The following is a 21717-nucleotide window of genomic DNA, read 5'->3' as shown; positions in this document are numbered from 1 at the left end:
GCCTACTGTCTCCATACGGGAGGTTGCATCCTTTTGGGGCTGAGGGTGAGCATGAATAGCATAGAGCAGGAGGCCTAGGCATCACTGGTATCGAAACAGTGAATGCACAAAGCCAGCAGTCTGACTCTGTCACCTGTTAGCTGTGACTTTGGGCTTCCTGGCCTCTATTTCCTTATTTGTAATGAGGATGGCAATGGTATCTGCCTCATAATGTGGAGAGAAGTGATTTGGTGACACCAGAGAATGTCCTTATACCAGCACATAGGGTACTGTGAGCTTGGGATGTAAGTGGTCAAAGTTATGACAGCCTTGTCTGGGCTTCTCTCTTAACCTTGTTTCCTTATTTGATGATTCTAGAACTTTAGATTTGTTTCTAATTAGTCATTGTTTCTAATGCTGCTGTTCTGAAGAATGTGCAGGTCTGAAGTACTTAACCTGGTATCTTGAGTCTTGAAATCAATATTCCTTACTTTGGTACCAGTAGTTCTGGGGGTTTGGTGGAAACCTCTTGAGGGACTACTAAATTCTTGTATCCCAGAATTAAGATAGCAACATAGGGCACACAGCAAGTAGCAAGCAAAGTGAGAGAACTTATTAAGGAAGAATACATTCCAAAGGGAGGAAGCAGGCTTAACAAAGGCCTCAGCAGCTCAGATGGCAGTGCCGGGACCAAGGGAGCTTTTATGGCACAAAGCACTGCCTGAGATTACTTAGCATAGGCTTTTCTACACATGCCTTGTTACATGTAGTTCTACATACAACTTCATGGGTCACATGCTTCAGCATCTAAAATCTCCACATACAGGTGTGCATTTTAGTATTAAAACAACCATAGGCCTCTGCCTGGGCCAGCACTCCAGCTAGTTTTAGTTGGCATGCAGCTGGGTGAGCCTGGGGGGGTTCAGCCCTCTTTTCTGCCAACTTGCTTTTTTATATGCTAATTTTGTAAGGCTTTGGGGTAAGGCCTCTGGACCTCATTCTGCCTGCCCCATTCTCTTGTCTCAATTTGTCTCCACTGTGGAATAGCATCTTTCAGATCTTATTCAGAATAAAAAGAGGCAATCCATGGTTACCAGTGGGAGAGAGGCAAGGAGTTCTAATCTGGGCAAGCTAAGTGTGAGGCAGTTACATACATCCAAATGATAGTTCCAGTGGGCTGTAGATGCTAGAGTCAATGCAAATGTTTGATTAATAGCTAAACATGAGCTCAAACATAAAAACTGTGAAATCTTGATAATTGGAAAAACATTTAAATAAAAATAGTAATCCCAGTTACTGGAGGATTACAAGTTCAAGGCCAACCTAGGCAACTTAGGGACATTTTGTCTCAAAATAAAAGAAAGAAAGATAGAAAGAAAGAAGGAAAGAAACAGAAAGGAAGGAAGAAAGAAAGAAAGGAAGGAAGGCAGGCTAAGGACATAGCTCAATAGTAAAGTACTTGTCAAGCATGTGAAAGGCCACAGGTTCCATTCCCAGAAGTAGCTTCCAAAGAATCCATGTTCTATGTTAGGTATATGTGTGTATGTGCCATTTGGGGTCTACTGAGAAGGGTCAGACACAGTACCCTTGAATACTGAACTTGGTAGAGCCATCCTGGAAATTGAGCATTCATACAAATTTCAACCTTCTATTTTTCTTGTTCCTCAAAGTGGGAAATGAAGAATATTGTATTTAACACCATTCAATGTTTTAGCTCCACCAGTGGTGGACTGACTTCCATAGTGGCAGAAAATGGGCCAGATACCACAGGCAGCTTGTAAACACCATCGGTCTTCCCCATTGGTTATGTGCTGAAAGCTGTTTATCGTATTTCCTTGCTAAGACTTGGCTAGATGATTGATGGTCAATAAAATCAATAAGAGCTGCTTGTTAGAAGCCCTGTGGATTTATCTCTGCCACAGAAGATTTATTGGATTGGATGGAAGTCTGATTTTACATTTGACTTTATGTGACGAATGCTCTTGGGATAACATTTCAGGGGTGTGAGAGGGAGAATGGTCAAGCATAAGCAACGTGGCTTTATAGGTTTTATGAATCATTCTGTCCTGGCAAGGGCATAAATATCAGTAAGCAAAGGATGAAGTGGGTGTGTAATATAGTTCAGCCGTTCGTCATTTGCTGTCACAAGCAGAAACTCAGACCACCAAGGAAGGGTGATCACGATAGAGTATGTTCTGGAATCTTGTTCAGCTTTCACTTGAATTTCAGTTCACTTGAGCTTGCTCTTTAGCCTATACGTATTTGACGGTCCAGGGTTTTACTTTGAAGTCACAGAGGCTGCAATAGGTTACCTGTTTTAGGTAATACCTTTGCTCACTTCTGCCAGCTGTTTTGTTCAGAGACAGATAATGCCTTGGAATAATATACATGGCAGCTCAAATGTCTCTCTCAGATGTTTCCTGAAGCATGGACACAATGATGAGTACATATTGTCAGTTGTTCCTTAGAATACAAGCTTCAAGCAACATAAGAATAAAGAAGAGGAAGCCAAACTTCAGCCATCGGGGTAGAAGGTCAGCTTCCCGTGAACGCGCCTGTAGCAGATGAGAATTAAACATCTACGAAGCCCACCTGCTCCCAACAGATGGCTGTCTCCACACCAAAGTGCAATGCTCAGCAAAATTTTTCGAAGCCAAGTCCTTACGGATCAGAGCTGTTAGCAAGAACATGCAGCTTTGACTTTATGCAAGTGTCTTTATCCATTTTGCTGCTGGGCAGGGTAATTCATTATGAACAGAAATGTACTTGGCTCACGGTTTTAGAAGATCAAAAGGAAACATCAGCTGAGGGCCATCTTCTGCATCATGACACAGTAGAATGCATCTCACGAGTGTAAGAAAGTGTGAGAGGGGCCAAACTCATCCTCTCATCGGGAGGCCACCTTCTTGGTAACTAGTCCAGCGGGATGCCTCCCACCCGTTCTCGAAGGCAGAGTTCTCTGACCTAACTCCACTCCTCACTGCTGCTCTGGAGAGTAAGCTTCTACAAGGCCACCTTCAGACCATGGCGGCAGCAAGGCTTGTGAGTCACAATTTTGTTTGGCAGAGCTTAAATCTGTTTCTAAACCATGTCTGTTTAGACATGCTTCTGCCATGGGTTGCAACTTCATGTGGCACTCAGTCACAGAAAATTTGGGAACAGTAGAAGGCTGATGATTAGATGCACATAATGAATCGGAGGTGTTTGTAATGTCTGGCTTCCCAGCCACTTGGTTCTGAATACAGAACATTTGCACTCAGTACTGTGGGAGTGGTCAAGCCACGCAATGCCAGCAGAAGCTACCTGAGACATCTCACCCAGATCTGAGGCTCCTGTATGTTACGAATTGTAGTGTTTGTTTTTTTGTGTTCCTACAAAGTTTTCTGCTCTTGTTGAAATGTATTGTTTTAATCGTCAAAAAAAAAAAAAAAGACTTTGAAGATATTTTCCCACTGACATTCATGAATATGAAAGTATTGAATTAGTACACCTTCGGATTAGAGTGTTTCATATTAAAGGTTGACATTTGAGTTTCATTAAAATTTTTTTGAGCTGGTGGTGGTGGTACACACCTTTAATCCCTCTGCTTGGGAGGCAGAGGCAGGCAGATCTCTGAGTTCTGAGTTGGAGGCCAGTCTGGTCTATGAAATAAGTTCCAGGACAGCCAGAGCCACATAGAGAAATGCTGTCTTGAAAAACAACAACAACAAGTGTTGAATGAATGGCTTGGAGTAGGACAGAATTTCCAGCTGCAATGTCCTTGAACTTGCTTCTGCCATTCTTTTGCTTTGTAATGTGTTTTCAACATTGACAATTATTAAAATATTGACCAACTCTGAAAGATACTAAAGACATTGCAAACCCTCAGCCAAGATTTAATTTCTCATGCAAAAAAAGAGCACATCCATCACACTAGTATGCAAATTTGCTTTTGTCCCTAATAGATAGCATATATATATATATATATATATAATATATATATATATATATATTATTTTGTAATAGGTCCCTCCACAATTTATTGTCAATACTGTTTAATTGGCATACCTGGGTTATCTGCCTGTATATCTAGGGAGTGTAAAATTTTCTTGGGTGAAAGGAAATCACAGGAAAAAAATGGTTAAGAAGGTTTGATTGATTCCACAAGCAAAAATACAAGAAGAAATTGACAGTAAACACAGATCAGACTCCGGAGTTTGGCTTTAAACATACATTTGTGTTTTCAAAAATGCATTCATCTGTATTATTTCACAGATGCAGTAACCAAGTACCCATGTGCCCCTTTTATTTTAAAATTTCTTTATCCTTTTATGTTATCTTCATCTGTACATGTTAAGATGTGTGGTTTCATTAAGAGGACTGTGGCTGAGCTGGCAGGTCCCTGTTAGTCACCCAGCTCTGACAGGGCGGCAGGCTGGACCTCAGGATCTAACTGTGCCTGTTTTTCACCACGGACATTCTTGCTTATGGGATGCTTAACAATGCGTCTCTCTTTTCCATTCACTGGGTATTTTCCTCTTTCAAATGACTTTGAATTACTCAGCGCTTCCTATACATGAGAAATAAAGGACCTCAGCTACTCATTAAGGATCTGGGATTTATAAGACACAACACTGCTTTTTCAGTCCTGTATTTCCTACTTATCAGAAAGTTAAGACTGAATATCGATCAATGCATGGACTCTGGAACCAGACAGCCTATGTTCTGTTTCTGCCACTTACAATTGATGTGATTTTGTGACATTCCTATATTCTTTTTCACAGGAAGACAGGTAGATTATAAGTTTAAAGAAAAACTGCTGCAAATGGCTTCTAGCAGTGTCTCGCATATAGTAAGCACTCTGCATTTTAACAGAGAGTGTTAAATATAAGTTTAAAATGTGATGATCACTGATAAGCTAATTTGCAAACTTAAAATACTGGTATTATGCTGGTAGTGATTAATTTTCCTCTCACCGATTCTTTCTTTCATTAAGTAAATCTTTATCTAACATCCACTAAGTACAAATGTCACCCTGGGATTAGAACTGCCTTTTTGTTTGTTTGTTTGTTTTGGTTTTTGTTTTTCGAGACAGGGTTTCTCTGTGTAGCTTTGGAGCCACACTGGCTTCGAACTCACAGAGATCTGTCTGCCTCGGCCTCCCGAGTGCTGGGATTAAAGGCATGTGCCACCAATGCCAGGCCACCTTTTGCCTTTTTAATCAAAAGCATTTTCAAAACAATCTAATTTTACCTAATGTAGGTTAGTGAGAAACTCAGTTAAACTTGCCCTTGGCATTCTGTATACAGATCCTAAAAGCAGTCAAGGGGGATCAGTTGATTTTCATTATAGAGCATTAGACTTCTGATGCCTAAAATCATCTTAAAGAATTATTGTATTTACAATAGTAAAGAAGACAATATGTACCCAGATCCTTATACATAAATATTACAAAATCAGATAGTTCTTTCCCTTTGACTTTTAACATTTAAAGAGTAATAAATTTAACTCAGCATTTACTTAAGAATTAATGTAAGATTTAGGTAGGGGCTCACTAGGGACTGTCCTCCTCAGGATGGGGTTTTGGATATTCTCTTCTGTACAGATAGAACAAAAAAATCAATTACAATTGTTGTAACCAAGTTGTTGTCTATTAATTAACCCGATTAGACAGGTTAATGTTTCCCAAACATTTCAGCCACTCAAAAAATATTTCCAAAGTTGAATACATTTGAAAAATGCTGGTTTGCAACAAGTATCTAGTTTGCTGTTGACACACAGCATTCCTCTCTCCTCTTTGGGGGATATATACAAGACTCTCAGTAGCTGCCCCAAGCTGTGTAGAGTGGCAAACTCTGCATATACAGTGTGTTTTTATATACAAGCACATCTATGGAAAGATTTAGTTTGTAAATTATATGGAGATTAATAGCAATCATAAAAGATAATAGTTATACCAATGTATAAAGAGAGTTATGTGTATAGGGTCTCTCTCTCAAAATATATTGTATTTATGGTTCTTGTGATGATATGTGATATTCCTTCATGATGAGGTGAACTGAGGTGGACGGTGTAGGCACTGTGACATAATGTGTGGCTATGACGTAAGGGCTACTCAAACATTGCCATTTTATAGCGGTGCGTCAGATAATGGACCAAGCAGCCAATTGAGGCTATACAGTGGATACTCTGGGGAAGGGGGTGAACCACATCCTGAGTACAAGAGTTCACCATGCCATCCAGAATGCCAAACAGTTTAAGGCATAGAAATTTTCACCTTTGGAAATTTTCGTTGAATACTTTTGAACCCTGATTGACTTCAACAATCGAAACCACAGGAAGTGAAACTGTGTTCAAAGAATGACCACCATATAGCCCCATGATGATATGACATTATACAACAGGAACTGTCAGGAGTACATTTAGAATGGAGAATTCCAAACTTCTGTAACTATAGAAAATTACTGGGAATAAAGTTTAAGAACTTCTGTATAGATCAGCAGGGCTGGAGAGGTGGCTCAACAGTTAAGAGCTCTTGCTGCTCTTACAGAGATCTGGTGTTGAGTTCCCAGCATCCACATTTGGTGGCTCACAACTTACAACTCCAGCTCCAGGAGATCCAGAGCCCTCTTCTGGTCTCCACGGGGCATTTGCATGCACGAACATACACACATACATAAAATAATAATAAATATAATGGATTTTGGAATTTTATGCATAACCAGAGGTTTCTTGCCTTTGAAAACAAACAAAATTTATAGCTGGCAGAGGTTCGGTTAGTGATCCAGTAAGCGCAGGCAGAGGCCCTTTAAAAACATCCATCAGACATACACTGGGTGTTTAGAGCTCTTTCAAATAAAGCTCCCCTTCTTTGCAAACAATTCCACAATAAAAACAGCCAGAGAAATCAATAGAAGTGACCAGGTAGATTTAATGTCATTTTTGCTTCACTGAACCAACACTGCTTCTGGGTTTGTACTTACAGCATCAGAATGCAGCCTTGTAAATGCAATATTCCAGAGACAATATCTGGAATTAAAAAATTAGAATCCTCAATGAAAATGGCGAGATGTTTTTTGAATCACACATTTTTATGACTCAGGATTTCTTAATTGAGAGTGGCAGATAAAACACCATGAACTAGCTAAGGAGAAAAAAGGGACCATGACATTGACATGAATGAGAAATCAAAGTCTCATTGAGGTTACCACAGCATCATGTGGTCCACGGTGAACTTTGGCACGCCAGTTTCACCCCCTGGAAGGCAGATTTTGTTGTACTTCCCACGAAATCTTCTGTCATCACCTAAGCTGGTTCCTGTTCTTTACAGCTACCAGTCTCTGATAAAATTTATTTTAAAATGATATTATTTACAACTACTGTGCTATTTCACATTTTATTTTCATATAAAAGGTTCTTCTCTTACTCTGGATGCCAGCATTACAGGTTGAGTATCTCTAATCTGTAAATCTAAAATCTGAAAATGTCCCAAAACCCAAATTGATTTTTAGCTTACACAAGTAGCAAATTCCTGCCTAACCTCAGGTGAGTCTCCATCACAGCCTAGCACTTTAAAAATCTATATAAAATGACCACAGGCTATTTAAATAAAATGTATGTGAAACAAATAACTTCTGGGTTTAAATGTGGATCCTATCCTAAGATACCTTATTATGCATATGTGAATATTCCAAAATGAAAAAAATCTGAAATACTTCAAGTATTTCAGAAAAGGATATTCAAAGCCTGCACAGTGTCATACACACCAAACAGTCCATTAACTCATGTAGGTGAGAAATGTGCTATTTATTTTCCTGCTAAGATCATATCTTGTTGTTATTTTTAATTGTTTTTTAAGATCATAACTTGTATTTGGACATTATTTCTAGTTACCAGACAACAGATGACAGGGGGTGGGTTATCACTTACTTTATACAAACCGAAATTAGTAATTTTCAAACATTTTACACTATTTTTTCAAATACTTTTGGGAATACTGTTGAAGTTCTTTGAATCCTTGTGGGTGACAGAGAGGCATAAGCCTTGCTTAGTCTTGAGAGTAAGAAGCCCTGGCCGTTTTGGAGCCTCTTGTCCTCTAGCTACTTCTTTGTGGCTCAGTTCATTCTTTAAATTTTCTAAACATTATTGACCCAAACTTGCAAACAATAAAAACACAACACACACACACACACACACACACACACACACACACACACACACACACACACACACACACACTCACACACACCTTTGGAAAAAATCAGGTGTGGTAGTGCACACCTTTCATCCCAGTGTCTGGGAGGCAGAGGCAGGAGGATCTCTGTGAGTTCTAAGCCAGCCTGGTCTGCAGAGTAAGTCCAAGGACAGCCAGAGCTACACAATGAAACCCTGTCTAGAGGGGGGTGGGAGAGGCAGGGAGAGGGAGGAAGGGAGAGAGAGAGAGAGAGAGAGAGAGAGAGAGAGAGAGAGAGAGAGAGAGAGAGAGAGAAAGGAATGGAGAAAGAAGGGAGGGAGGGAGGGTGGGAAGGAAGAAAGAAGAAAGAAGGAAGGAAGGAAGGAAGGAAGGAAGGAAGAAAGAAAGAAAGAAAGAAAGAAAGAAAGAAAGAAAGAAAGAAAGAAAGAAAACACAACACACTAAAATTAACCCGAGCCCCAAAGTCCTTATAACTCAAAGAACTTCTTTACAGTTACAATGGACATTTGGAACAGAAGCTGTGACACTTCACATTAAACTTCGCACATTCAGTTTTGAATATACTGTGTGCACTTTTCTACCACCAAAACCAAAAAGATTCATGACACAAATTAGAAGTAGAAAAACTAAATGGAAGTAAAGAGCACAAGCCGTGAAAGAGGATACAAAGTCACAATTTTCTCCTCAGAAACATTGTCCTAATATCTGTTAGAATGCTTAGATTGCACACACAATGTTTTATGTCTCCCTCAAGTAAATTAATATAAAGAAAAAGGCACAAATGTAGGCTACTGAGTACAGTGACCACAAGGACATATATTGCAACACACTGTAGCGTATGGTTAACAGAATGCTATTTTGGAGGCATCATCTCAGGCGTTTTTCATACAAATGCTACAACTAAGCAAATACTTTTCCAGCACAGTTTAGAAATGAAAGTGTAATCAACTGATGGCTTATTTTAAAGTGATTAAATTGTAAATCTTCTTTTTAAAAAGAAGGGACCTGGTTGGAGGTCAGGGCAGGAGGATTAGGAGTTCAAAGTCATCCTGGCTACACAGCAAGTTAGAGGGAAGCCTGGACTGTGTAAGACTCTGTCTCAAAACACCAAAGTTAATTAATTTAAAAGTAATTTAAAAGATCATTTGAGACAAGACCAGGATGAGTAGTACATGTTTAGGGGAAAGGAAGAAAGGAAGGAAGGAAGAAATCTTTGCTTAGCAGCACAAACATGGAAGAAAGCTTATGAAACATTTACCGATTCAGTGATTCATAAAATCAAGAATTTAAGACTCCGGGAACTGTTGGGAACTGCTGAAAATTACAGGGTGATTTTAATAATAGTTCCAAATGCCTTTCAGGATGTCTACAATCCTCTTTTGCATTGCAAGTTTTTATATCAGCCTGACTTGGATAAAGTAATAGAGAAAGTGCTGATATAGCTTAAGACTGATATCAGATATTTGGCTTGGATTATTATTTCATGTATTATTTATGGGTTTCAAATGTCACGAATATCTAAAAATTAATTTGGTAAACTGACAATACATTTTAGCCAGCTGTTAAAACTACTTGATAACTATGTGGCCTTGAGTGTGTAAGCTGATGCCTTGTATCTAATGGATATTTATTTACAGGATTTTCTTCATCAGTAGAAATGGTTGCTATTAATGACTATGATTGAAAATATTCATAATTGAGTACCAACTCTGGAGAAGGAGGTTTAGTCCTTTGCTCTTCTGTGTTTTGAAGGTCATAGCAATTCTGGTCCAGGAGCATTTACAGAGATAGTAAATGAAGAAGTAACATGTTGTCTTTTTAAGGAAAAACAACGTTAAGGAGTAATGTTCAGTGTTCTAACATATGGCAACTGAATATTAAAATCTACTATTCTTCTGCTCAACTTTTCCAGGCCATTTGGTTACCTAGGTACTGACTAGACAAAATAATACTGATTTATTATCCTGGGAAAATATGCCAAAAGTCAGACAGTATATGGTCTTCCAGACATTTTATTCCATTTTTTCATGGGGTTTCTTTTTGTAATTTTTTTAAGCAGATAAAATTTTCAACCATAACATCTACTCACAATTTCCATTGTCAGGTTAACAAACAGGCTTGACATTTCAACTGTACATGGGGTTTGGCATAGATTTGAAGATTCCTTTTGGTCTTCATGGATAGAGTATGTGCTATCCATGACAAGCAATGTTGCATGACACCCAATGATAGCACTAAGGTCTTTGCCCAGGCAGGGGATTAATTTCTTAAACACTTGGTGGAGAAATTCAACTACAGGTCAACTGTGTCCAGACTACAGTTATGAGTTGAGTGCATAATCATTATATAAAGGGGGAAAATGGCTGAGAACTACAGTTTTTTAAATTTTCAAAATCAAATGTCATTTTTAGAAGTATAACTGGAGAGCTGGGCATGGTGGCACATGTCATAAGTCCCTTGTCATTTGGGAGACAGAGACAGGGAAGAGTTGAGAAAGTCCCCAGTGACTGCTGGAAATGCTGGCATTTGTCTTTTTATGCCCCAGCCATTATTGCTGTTCCCATCTCAAATGCAGAATAGGTGCCTCTCAAAGTCAGCTTTTCTAGTTCCCAAGGAAATCTGGGAAACTAGTGGGGACACAGCTGAGGGCTGCAAGGCTATCTTCACTGCCTTATCCTTGGGCAGACAACTGGTGTAAAGACAGTTTCTCCTGCGACAACGCTGGGCAGCTGTTGTGGCCCTCCAGCTATTTGGAGAAGTAAAATTGCCTTAGAGCATGTGCATGCAAGTGCTCTCCTTCCAACTAAGAAACTTGGGCGCATTGTTATAAAGAGCACACTTTCCTCACAAAGCTTATCTTCCTGCTTTGCGTGTGTGTTGGGGAAGGGGCAATAAACACAAAACAGCATAATTAATATGTTATCATGCTAGGCGGTGATAAGTGCTACTGAGAAAAAAAAAAAAAAAAGGAAAGGGTTGTCTGAGGCAGGTCAGCAAGGCCTCTATCTGGCCTTTACTCACGTCTGAGCAACGTCAAGGAGGCCAGAGAGGGAGTGGCCCTATCTAGGCTTCGGGGAAGAGAATTTCAGGAAAGAACACTCAATGTAAAGGCTCAGGCAGAGGGCAGCCCTGCCCCTGTTCGGTGAAGAAGAGCAGAAGCACAGAGGCAGAAAGTGGGGAGCCAATAAGTGGAAGAGGCCAAGAGGAAGATGTCAAGAGGATTTTGCTAGAATGTTCTAAGGGTGATCTAAGAGCCACAGGAAGCCATCGAAGGAGACGAGTCACATGACATGTTGAAGGCATTCTTTTTCAGTAGCCCTGGGAAAGGCTCCATCAAAAGGGGCCAAAAGACAACTCTGCTAACAGGTGTCTCAAAGTTTGCACATGCAGCTACGAAAAGGGGAAGGTTTGAACCCTAGTGGAATGAGGGTCTGGGGGACCTGATGATTTTAGGATGCAACCGCTTAAAATACTCTGGTCTTTCTGCTCCAGTTTTAGGTCCCCCTCCCTCGAGGGTCAAGGCCCAGACAGACTGTTTGCCTTAGGACTGCGGGACCTCTCCACCTGCTAGAGTTGTAGGCATCAGAAACTGTTTCCCTTCCAACAGGAGCGTCAGGTCCAGCTCAGAGCGGACTCATCAGTATTCCGCCCGCGGAGTCTCTCCCCGCCCCCGCCCTGCATCAGGGCTTCTGCCTTCCTCGCTGAGACAGTCCCCTGAGGTCCGCGCAACCCCATCGCCCCGCCTGTCCCCTTCTCCCTTGTCCTCAGCCCACCCTGCACTGGCGCTTGCCTGGAGGCCTTTGCCACCCGCGCGGCTCTGCTAAACCACCTAGGCTTTGCCCTAAGGTGGTGGCGGCCATAGTCTGCAGACTGAAGAGGGGGCGCCTTGGGCTCAGCTCACAGGCAAGACTGCCTGGGGAGGGAAACCCACGCTAAAACATCCTTGCAACAGCTCCCTGGAGACTTTCAACCTCCGTGCATCTCATCCAATGTCCCCCGAGCCTCCTGCAATGCACCAGATCGCAAGACAGACGCCAAAGGCACCTGCACTGCGCCCCCACTGGGATGCGCTGTGACCCTAAGAGGGACCGAGTACTGCAAACCTGGAGAACCCAGGGCGCGGGAATCCAGGGGTGGGTTGTACAGGACTCACCTTGTGCAATTTCCACATGGCCCCCAAAGCCTTGACTTCGTGGCTGGAGTGTTTGCCCTCCTCCAGGCACTGGTAGCACACCGGCATCTTGCACTGCACGCAGTACATGCTGTGGTTCTCCAGCTCGTGGTCTGTGCAGGTGGAGACCTTGCGCGGGCTCAGCCGCCGGCTTACGCGGCCCTGGGCCGGGGGCACCAAGCGGTGTTTGGCTAGGGGCCCCCGCGGGGGGTGGCAGCGCAGGCGGCAAGGGTCGCAGTAGAAGACGTCGCACTGTTCGCACATGACCGTGGCTTCTTTGGGCGCTTTCTCGCAGAGCTGGCACTTGAGGGCCGCGGCTTTGCTCTGTTGGTAGCGGTCGATGACCCCTTCCAGAACGCGGTTCTTGGGGAAGCCGCGAAGCCCCCGGTCATCCAAGATGAGGCTGCGGTGGCACTGGGGACAGGTGATGCAGGAGTTGCGGGGCACCGGGGCCAAAGCCGGTGACAGGTGGGTGGGCGGTGGCGGCATAGCAGGGGGGAAAACGCGGACGCCGTTGGGCGACTTCTGGCACGGGGTAGTGGGGGCGCTGGCGAAGCCTCCGTAGGAGCCATAGCCGCTGTCCGCCTCGCTGTACAGGCTCATCTTGTCCAGGTCCAGATAGTCATAGTCGGAGACCCCAGAGCCCGAGGCCCGGCGGCTCTGGGGGGACTCGGACTCCGGGGTCTGCACCAGGATGTTGCGGGCGCATGCCTGACATAAATTGTGAGAGCAGGGCAGGATGATGGGCTCCCGATAGAAGGAGCCACACACAGGACATTTTAACTCTTCTTCCATCTCTTCCATGGGGACCTGGCTGGAAGCGAGGCAGCGGCGGCTGCAGTAGAGGCGGCTTGACCCGGCGAAGCGACGGATGGGCCTGTGGTGTCCAGCACCTTGGCCAGCGGCGGCGGTGGTGGCGCCTTCCCGCGTCGCCTAGGCGCCGACTCCCCTCGACGCGCTCTCTCTCTCTGCCAGCCGCTGAGCCTCCGCGCTGCGCGCCAGCCCCAGCCCGCCCCCTCCCGCGGCTAGCCCCGCCCCGCCCGCCAGGGAGCCGAGGCTCTGCGGCCGGCGGCCGTGAGAGCGGCGTTCTCATTGGCCCCCCGCGCTGTCTGTCTCCTCTCCTCTGCAGGCCACAGGGGGCTCAGTGGTGTCGGAGCTGGAGCCGCGGCTTCGCCTGCTGGCTGCTGCGGGATCTCGGGAGGGGCTTGGCGCGCGGGCCGGGAGGGAGGAGTGGGGCCGGATGATTCATCCCTCGCCCCATTTCCTTCCGAACTGGGTGCCGTCACCCCGGAGCAGGGGGCGTGAGAACCCCTCCCGGTCGCGAGTGGGCTGCTGCTGCTGCTGCTGCCTGTCGCCTGCGCTTGGCGCTTGCCTTGCAGCTCGGGTCTGTGCGTCCACCCACCCACCCCCGTTAGCGCAGCGCAACGCAACGCGGAGGATGCCCCTTCTCCTTCCGCTGCTGGCAGCCAGCGAGCAGGCACCTCCCCCGGGCCTTCCTGGAGGCATTTGGGCTTTTCTCCGGCTCCCAGAAGCAGCTGGAGCGCCCGCATCCCTGGAGTCTGAGGGAGCTGGTTGCGCGCCATGGCTACAGTACCCCCTTCCTGCGCCCCCGGTAGCTTTTCCCCTCTCCGAGGCGAAGGCTCAGCATTCCTCCAAAGCTGTGCCACCATCGTTGCGTGCTTTAAATGTGGGGAGGCCCCTAAGCCTTGGGGCAAAGGTACCTCGGTTCTTCTCACCCTCCCAGCCTCCCAAAGCTCGCCCCTCGGCGTCTGGCTAGGTTTTTCAACCTAGGAATGTTAGTTGTGTTGAGGCAGGGATGGTTTGTGTATTTCTGAGCGTCTGTCATTTGGTAACTAGCTGTGTGAACGAATCACTGTGAGACTGCAGATTCCCAATGTTTGATTCCAAACAACATCACCCAATGTCACATGCCCTGAGTAGCTACCATAAATTCCAGAAGGGGGAGGGGTGTCTTTTTTCGTTTCTGTGGGAGATGAGGAACTTAATGATAGCCCTTATATACTAGCAGGTTTCTCTTTTCCCCAAACCTTGCTAGACATAATGGGCCCTGCCCCTTGCCTTCATAACCCTTTAGATAACAACGACGATAGAATCTTTGAATCAAGCTATCAGCCTGTTAATCAATGGCAGAATCGTAGAATCCAGTGACGTTCCAAGGAAGTCATTTTTCTTGGGAGCATACATAGTTGATTTTCTGAGTGATTCATGAAGCAAATGACAAAAATTCTCTTCAAGTTCCATGGGATCTTCCAAATTTTCAACTTCCAAGAAGATAACTTGATTATTCATAGCTACATTTATCATTTAAAAGCACTTTTTGCCTAGGGAAAAGAAGTAACTTCTATACTCTCTATCTTTGGAGTAATAGTACAAAAAACCTGGATTATCTTGCAAATGTATTTTTTTAGTACATTGACAACAATAACTGGTCATTGGTTGTGTGGGAGGAAAATTCACGTTATTATTTAAAACTGTTAGTCACAAATCCTACGGGATTTATTTCCAACCCAGATTTATTTCCAACCCAGATTTTAATGACCAGAGCTGCTAAAGGTATATGCATTCTGTTTATAAGCATAGAATTTCTTCAGGTGTGATTGGAACATTATCTATATTTTACAGGATACATATGCTTTATTAGTCCAAAGATAACTTGCTCATATCAAGTAGTTCATTCCTAAGAAACTGGTAGAAAGAAGTATCCGTGCCCTTGTAAATTACAGTCCTTTCATGGGATTTTGCATTCCCCTGAACAAGTCAGAGAAGCCTTGGCTAGCAAAGTGAGGAGAGGCTGTCATTCTTCCTGAGTCTTGATTTTGCTTATCACAGTACACCATGTAAGAGGTCTGATGATTAGCAGACAGGTTGCTCTTGTTCACAGGAAAGGGTGGTCTGAGGGAGTGTCCACTGGTATGTATGATTCAGTGTCAGGTGCAAATAGCCTCAGCACAATGCAGATTTATAGCACAGCCAATACATAGTTGATCTATTAGCAAATAGCTTCAGATGGATTAGCTGTTAGATCTGTTTGGTCAGGAACTAGCTCATCAGTCATTCCTAGAGGGCACTAAGAATGCCTGCCTTTTGTTGGAAAGTCCCCTCTTCCAGGCATCATGACTAGATTCAATACCTGTAATAAAAACACCTAGACACAATTATCCCCCCCTCTTTTTTTCAGACTAATGAAATGAAGCTAAGAAAACATGCTAGAGTAACCTTCCAAGATCTAATACTGATGAGGCTATGGTTTGAAGCCAAGAGCAGGAAAGGTTGTAGTTCCTTTTGTTCACTCACCAAATAAATTAAATACTGAGTTGTATTCTGTACGGTTCTCTGTGTAACAAAACCTGAAGTGGTCATTGTTAAACTTTCACTACCCTGCATACCTTCTCTGCAAGTTTGCCATTTTTCTTGAATTCATTTCTCTATTTTTGTAGACCTTTGAAGATGGTCCTTCAGGTTGCACAATGTACTTTGAGTCCCCCCCCCCCCCAGTTATCTTTAAAGGGGAATTAAAAAAAAATCTGAATGCAATTAATGACGTTGTAGAAATGCCAGCCAACCAGGAGACTAACTTTCCTGTCTCAGTTGATGATCCACCAAGCCCTGGGGTGTGGGATCCCTGGTCCTGAGGTTTTTGTTGTCCCTGGGGTAGTGACTGCAGAGGTTCTCATCTGAAAAGTGCCAGATATGACCCTGTGAAACTTCCTGTTCACCCAAATGATGCCCTTTGGCAATAAGCTGAGCAAATTAGAAGTGCACTGGCAGCTTTTCCACTTTTTAAGAAAAGATGAATGTTTATAGGTGAAAGGTAGAATTGCTTTTGTATTTTTGTTTAACTGTGATGCTTGATGACTAAGTCAGCATTCTCTTGGAGTCTGAGGAACCAACACAGTGAAGAAAGGATTTTCTGGAGTCTCCCCACAGTCTCTTTCAGAGCCATTTATCCTGAGACGGATGGATGTGGGGGGGAATCAATGCAAGAGTTGACCACGGCTTTGATACTTAAGGTTCACACATGCAAAAGCTTGAGTACTCATTGAGTACTCATGGGTGCTTGCTGAGTATGGTTGCAGATGCTGGACACGATGCTTGTTTTCCCAAGGAAAAGTTGGTGTAATCCATCCCATTAATATTTAATTTTGTGCTTATGAAATTTTAGACCACCCTCAAAGAGCTTCCTTTTATTTTTTATAGTGGCATCTTGATCTGCATCACCTGAAGTCAGCCAGGAGAGTATGGGGTCATTTCTCAGGCAGTGCCTCACAGAAAGTACGGGAGCTTTATTTGGGAGATACATATGTATATGGGAAAGCACTCAGGAGCAGACACATTCCTGGAGTTGAGTCACAACTCCTGCACATGCTCAATTTAAGGCCATAGAACAAAAATGATGGTGAACACATTTGAGGATGTACTTAGCTAAATAGTTTAAAACGACACACGATAACTTGAACATATTTAGCTTGTACCATAAAGATGTTGAATGCTTCCTGATAGTCTTCCAGAGGTTTGTTTGTTTTAAGATTTATTCTCTCTGTCTCTGTGTCTGTCTGTCTGTCTGTCTGTCTCTCTCTCTCTCTCTCTCTCTCTCTCTCTCTCTCTCTCTCTCTGTGTGTGTGTGTGTGTGTGTGTGTGTGTAGGGTGGTGTGGAACCCTTGCTGAAATTACAGGAGTTTGTGAGCTGCCTGATGGGGAGTTCTGAGATCTAAACTCTATATTACTCTGATAGGAAAGTAATTGTTCTTACCTGCTGCCATTGCTCTAAACTTTTAACTGAAACAAAATGAAAGGAAATTTTGAAGATGCCGTGATATGGACAGTTCCCCATAAAAATTCCTGCCTCACTTAGCAGCTAACAATATTGGCACTCAACCTTTTTGATACACCCTTAAAGACAAAAGAATGTGAAATTAATCACATAGTCTCCCATTTAATGCTGCCATACCAGGACAATACAGAAGAGGTAACTTACAATAAAGAGAAATTAACTGGCTCTCGGGTCTGAAAGCCAAGAGGCTGCCTCTCATAGCATCTGATGTAAACCTTCTTGCCGTGTATCCCATAAAGAAAGGACAAAAAGATGCCAAGAGGGAGGCAAGACAGGGTTGACGAGGCTCTTACTTTTAATATGGAATCTGTTCCTGCAGTACGGAAATATCTCCACACAGTAGTGTCTCCCTGACCCCACACCTCCTAAGGGTTCCACCTCCCAGCATCTGCTTATTAAGGATCAATTTTTCACAGGACAGGAGTTTTGGGAGGCACTGTCAAATCATAATACACATTAAGCATTTTTTTTAAGCTAGGAGGCCATTACTCAGGCCAAAGAAAGAAATTTATAAGATTTCGGGGAACATAGCAATCATAAATCTCGTAAAAGGAAATGCTTGAAACAAGGTTTAAATCACATAAAAGTCTACTTTAATTTTGCTTTTTTTTTTGAGACAAAATTTCACTGCCTAGGATGCCTTTGGAATTCACTGTGTAGCCCTGGCTGGCATCAAATGTGTTAATCCTCCTGCCTCACCCTCCCAGGTGCTGAGACTTCTGGCATAGGCCACAATGCCTGACTAACTACTACTCATTCTGTAAGTGACAAAATCAGGTTTAACTATAGGAAGCAACAGTTGTCAATAATTGGGTAGGAGGACATAGAAAACTAATTACTGAAAGAAGGAAGCCTGAAGTGAACCTGTTTCCAGCAGGCTTCCTATGAGATGACATTTGATAGAACTTGGACATAGATGTGCTGGGTAGTTTTATATCAACTTTACACAAGCTAAAGTCATCTGAGAGGAGGGAACCTCAATTAAGAAAATGCCTCCATAAGATCGGGTTGTAGGCAAGCCTGTAGGGCATTTTCTTAATTAGTGATTGATGGAGGGCCCAGCCCATTGTGAGTAGTGCCATCCCTGGGCTGGTGGTCCTGGGATCTATAAGCAAAAAGGCTGAGCAAGCCATGGAGAGCAAGCCAATAAGCAGCACCCCTCTATTGCCTCTGCATCAGCTCCTGCCTCCAGGTTCCTGCCCTGTTTGAGCTCCTGTCCTGACTTCCTTCAATGTTGAACCATGGTATGGAAGTGTAATCCAAATAAACCCTTTCCTCCCCAGCTTGCTTTTTGGTTCTGGTTTTTCATCTCAGCAATAGAAACCCTAACTAAGACAGAAGAGAAATTCAAACCAAGCCCACCCATCATCATGAGTTCAAAAGACAGAGGGTGGATTTGGTGAAGGCTGATTAACCTAGACTTTGCAGAGTAGAAGGGGGGAGAGCTGAGAGAGGGTTTCAAGTTTCTGCATGAAGGGTTATATGGAAGGTGTCCCTGATATATGGATAGTAGGAACTTGAGATAAAAATAACCATTGCTGTATACTAAAAACTATAGCATAGTTCAGAGAAAAAAACAAAGATGGCTTTAATAAACGGAGAAATACATAATGTTTATAGCTTGGCCAACTCAATATGGTTAAGATGCTTAAAAGATTTATACTAAGTGGTATAAACAAAAAGAACATCAAAATGTAAGATGTGCCTTTAGAAAGTCTTTGTAGTATTATCAACCTAATTAATGAATAAATGATAAATAAGTAACCTTGTACTGAACATATCCTCAAACAAATCATACTACATCATTACTATAGAACAGGATGAAGCCATTTAAAAGAATGCATTTTGTCGTGGCCCAGCTTGTCTCAGCTTTAACCCATGACAGCCATGAGGTTCTGTTAGACCCCCAAAAACTCAAGTATCCGGGGTTCCAGGCCACGTTCTCGGTCACCCCAATCACCAGGCGGATTCGAGAGCTTGCTGCAAACTGCACGAGGCTTTATTGTAATTTAACGAGCTAACCCCATGTTAGCTCGGGTCTTTCACCCACCCGCCATGGCGGATGGCCAGAAAAGACAGTTTGAAGCTGCTGCGCACAAATCTTTATAGGGCAGCGTAAGGGGAGCGTCTAGGGGTATGCACAGGCTCAGGATTGGTGTGCCTCCGGGCCTGGAGGGTTTGCCCTGTGTTGATTGGCCAACTGGTTGTTATGGCCCTCCCAGGGTGGTTGCTATGCTCTCTACGTCATTGCTGTGCGCTTGTCTGTAAAGCACACCCAGGGTCGTAAAGCATAACGCCACCAGCTAACTTCTGATTGGTTCCTTGTCACGAGGCAGGCATCTGACTTTCTAGTGACTAACTTCTGATTGTTTCCTTGTCACGAGACAGGCATCTGACCTCTAAGTGAGGCAGGTTTATGACAAGCACGTGTTCGGCTGTTATGGCTGCCGAAAGGGAAGCTGGTCCCTTCAGTTCTACCTGAGTGGGGGTGTGTGGACCTGGAAACTTCTAGGAACCCAACGGCGATAAAGACCAAACACAGGCATCTTGTCATCTTCAGAGAGCTCTCAGTTCCATGTTGTGGAACTAGAGTCATTTGTTTATTAGCCATCTTTTCTGGTGTTTCTTAACCATCCTGCTAATACTAGGAGGCAACCATTTCTCTCTTTGTCTTCTCACTGCTCTCTGCTCACCCACTTTGCTCCTCCCCTTCTGTCCTCATAAGTTACTCACATACTTCCAGCACCTCTGACCAGGTGAGAGCCTATTCAGATGCTTAGGCACATACAGATGCAAATAAGAGGCATATTACACTCAGGCCAGGTAAACAAAAGCAGCCCTGCTGACATTAACAATACAATAGTGGGCCGGAGTTTCCTGGCGCCACCTCTGCTGACAGCCAGAACCTGGGACCTGATATTCAGTCCCCCACAGCATTTGTGTTAGGCAGGAGTTAGCTCTGCCAGGGATTAACCAACAAACTCTCAAAGATAGGATGTAAAGAAGAACCAGTGAGCCAACTCAAAGTTCTAGAATAGGGTGCAAAATGGTGGTCAATATACTGGTTGGTGTAGTTCTGTAGATGGACCAGATCAGAACCTGTAGTGGTTTGAATGAAAATGGCCCCCATAGCCTCATAGAGGCTGGCACTAGTAGGAGGTGTGGCCTTGTTGGAACAGTTGTCGCCTTGTTGGATGAAGTGTGTCACTTGGGATGGGCTTTGAGGTTGCAGATGCTCAAGCCAGGCCCAGTGTCACTCTTTGTCTTCCTGCTGCCTGCTGATCCAAATGTAGAACTCTTGGCTCCTCTCCAGCACCATGTCTGCCTATGCATTGCCATGCTTCCCACCATGATGATAATGGACTAAAACTCTGAACCTATAAGGCAACCCCAATTAGATGTTTTCCTTTATAAGAGTTGCTGTGGTCATGGTGTCTCTTCCACAGCAATAGAAACCCTAAGAAAGCATCCCAAAATGGGATACAGAGAACAATAGATTGTAGTGCTCCCCCTCTGGATTAGCTCAAACAAATTTTAGAACTTTCTTCACATGGAGACCATGCTCAGAGTACAGTTATCCTTTCTATAGAGAACTTCTCAATTTTAGGGTGAAGGGACCAGCTTCCCTTTCGGCAGCCATTACAGCCGAACACGTGCTTGCCATAAACTTGCCTTGGTCACTTAGAGGTCAGATGCCTGCCTCGTGACAAGGAACCCATCAGAAGTTAGTTAGTCACTAGAAAGTCAGATGCCTGCCTCGTGACAAGGAACCAATCAGAATTTAGCTGGTGGCGTTATGCCTTATGACCCTGGGTGTGCTTTACAGACAAGCGCACAGCACAAAGCATAGCAACCACCCTGGGAGGGCCTATGGACCATAACAACCAGTTGGCCAATCAACACAGGGCAAGCCCTCCAAGCCTGGAGGCACACCAATCATGAGCCTGTGTGTACCCCTAGACCCTCCCCTTACGCTGTCCTATAAGATCTCTTGGGAGGCCCTAGGAGCTGTCTTTTGCTAGCCATCCACCATGGCGGGTGGGTGAAAGACCTGAGCTAACATGGGGTTAGCTCGTTAAATTACAATAAAGCCTCATGCAATTTGCAGCAAGCTCTCAAATCTGCCTGGTGATTGGGGTGACCACAGTCGTGGCCTGGGACCCCGGATACCTGAGTTTTCCAGGGGTCTAACAAGGGGTACTTAAACCCTGATGCATATTTACACATCTTATACATCTGCTTATCACAGACTGAGTTAGGGAATTAGGGTAAAATGGGCTTCCAAGAAAAGCATAGACTTTCCTGAAAATGCTCACCCAGGGAGAGGCACGAGGCGATGAAACAGAAAGTCCCATCTCTGTAAAAGATGAGTCATTGTTGCTCAAGTTATGGCCTGTTCTTTTTCTAAAGAGTATATTCTTGCTTCCTTGCTTGCTCTAATTAAACTCTTGGCTGTAGGATCTACTTCCCATCCGAATTCTTCTCTTTTCGGGAGCATGAGAACTGAGAATGCTACTGACATAGAGACACAGAGACCTTATC

At 43.9% G+C, this 21717-nt stretch overlaps 1 protein-coding gene across 5 annotated transcripts in view; it reads right to left on the bottom strand.

The window, feature by feature from the left end:
* Positions 1–13127, bottom strand: part of LOC100765785 (E3 ubiquitin-protein ligase TRIM9) — a 99796-nt gene extending 86669 nt beyond the window's left edge. For all 5 annotated transcript variants that reach the window (XM_035445276.1, XM_035445277.1, XM_035445278.1 and 2 more), the window contains exon 1: positions 12306–13127. In XM_035445276.1, coding sequence (XP_035301167.1) covers positions 12306–13127 — 822 coding nt within the window. The remainder of the gene's footprint in view (positions 1–12305) is intronic.
* Between the last annotated feature and the right edge of the window lie 8590 nt (positions 13128–21717).

The sequence above is a fragment of the Cricetulus griseus genome, chromosome 5, assembly GCF_003668045.3.
Source record: "Cricetulus griseus strain 17A/GY chromosome 5, alternate assembly CriGri-PICRH-1.0, whole genome shotgun sequence".
NCBI classification, from domain to species: Eukaryota; Metazoa; Chordata; class Mammalia; order Rodentia; family Cricetidae; genus Cricetulus; species Cricetulus griseus.
This window is presented reverse-complemented; position numbering and strand designations above follow the sequence as displayed.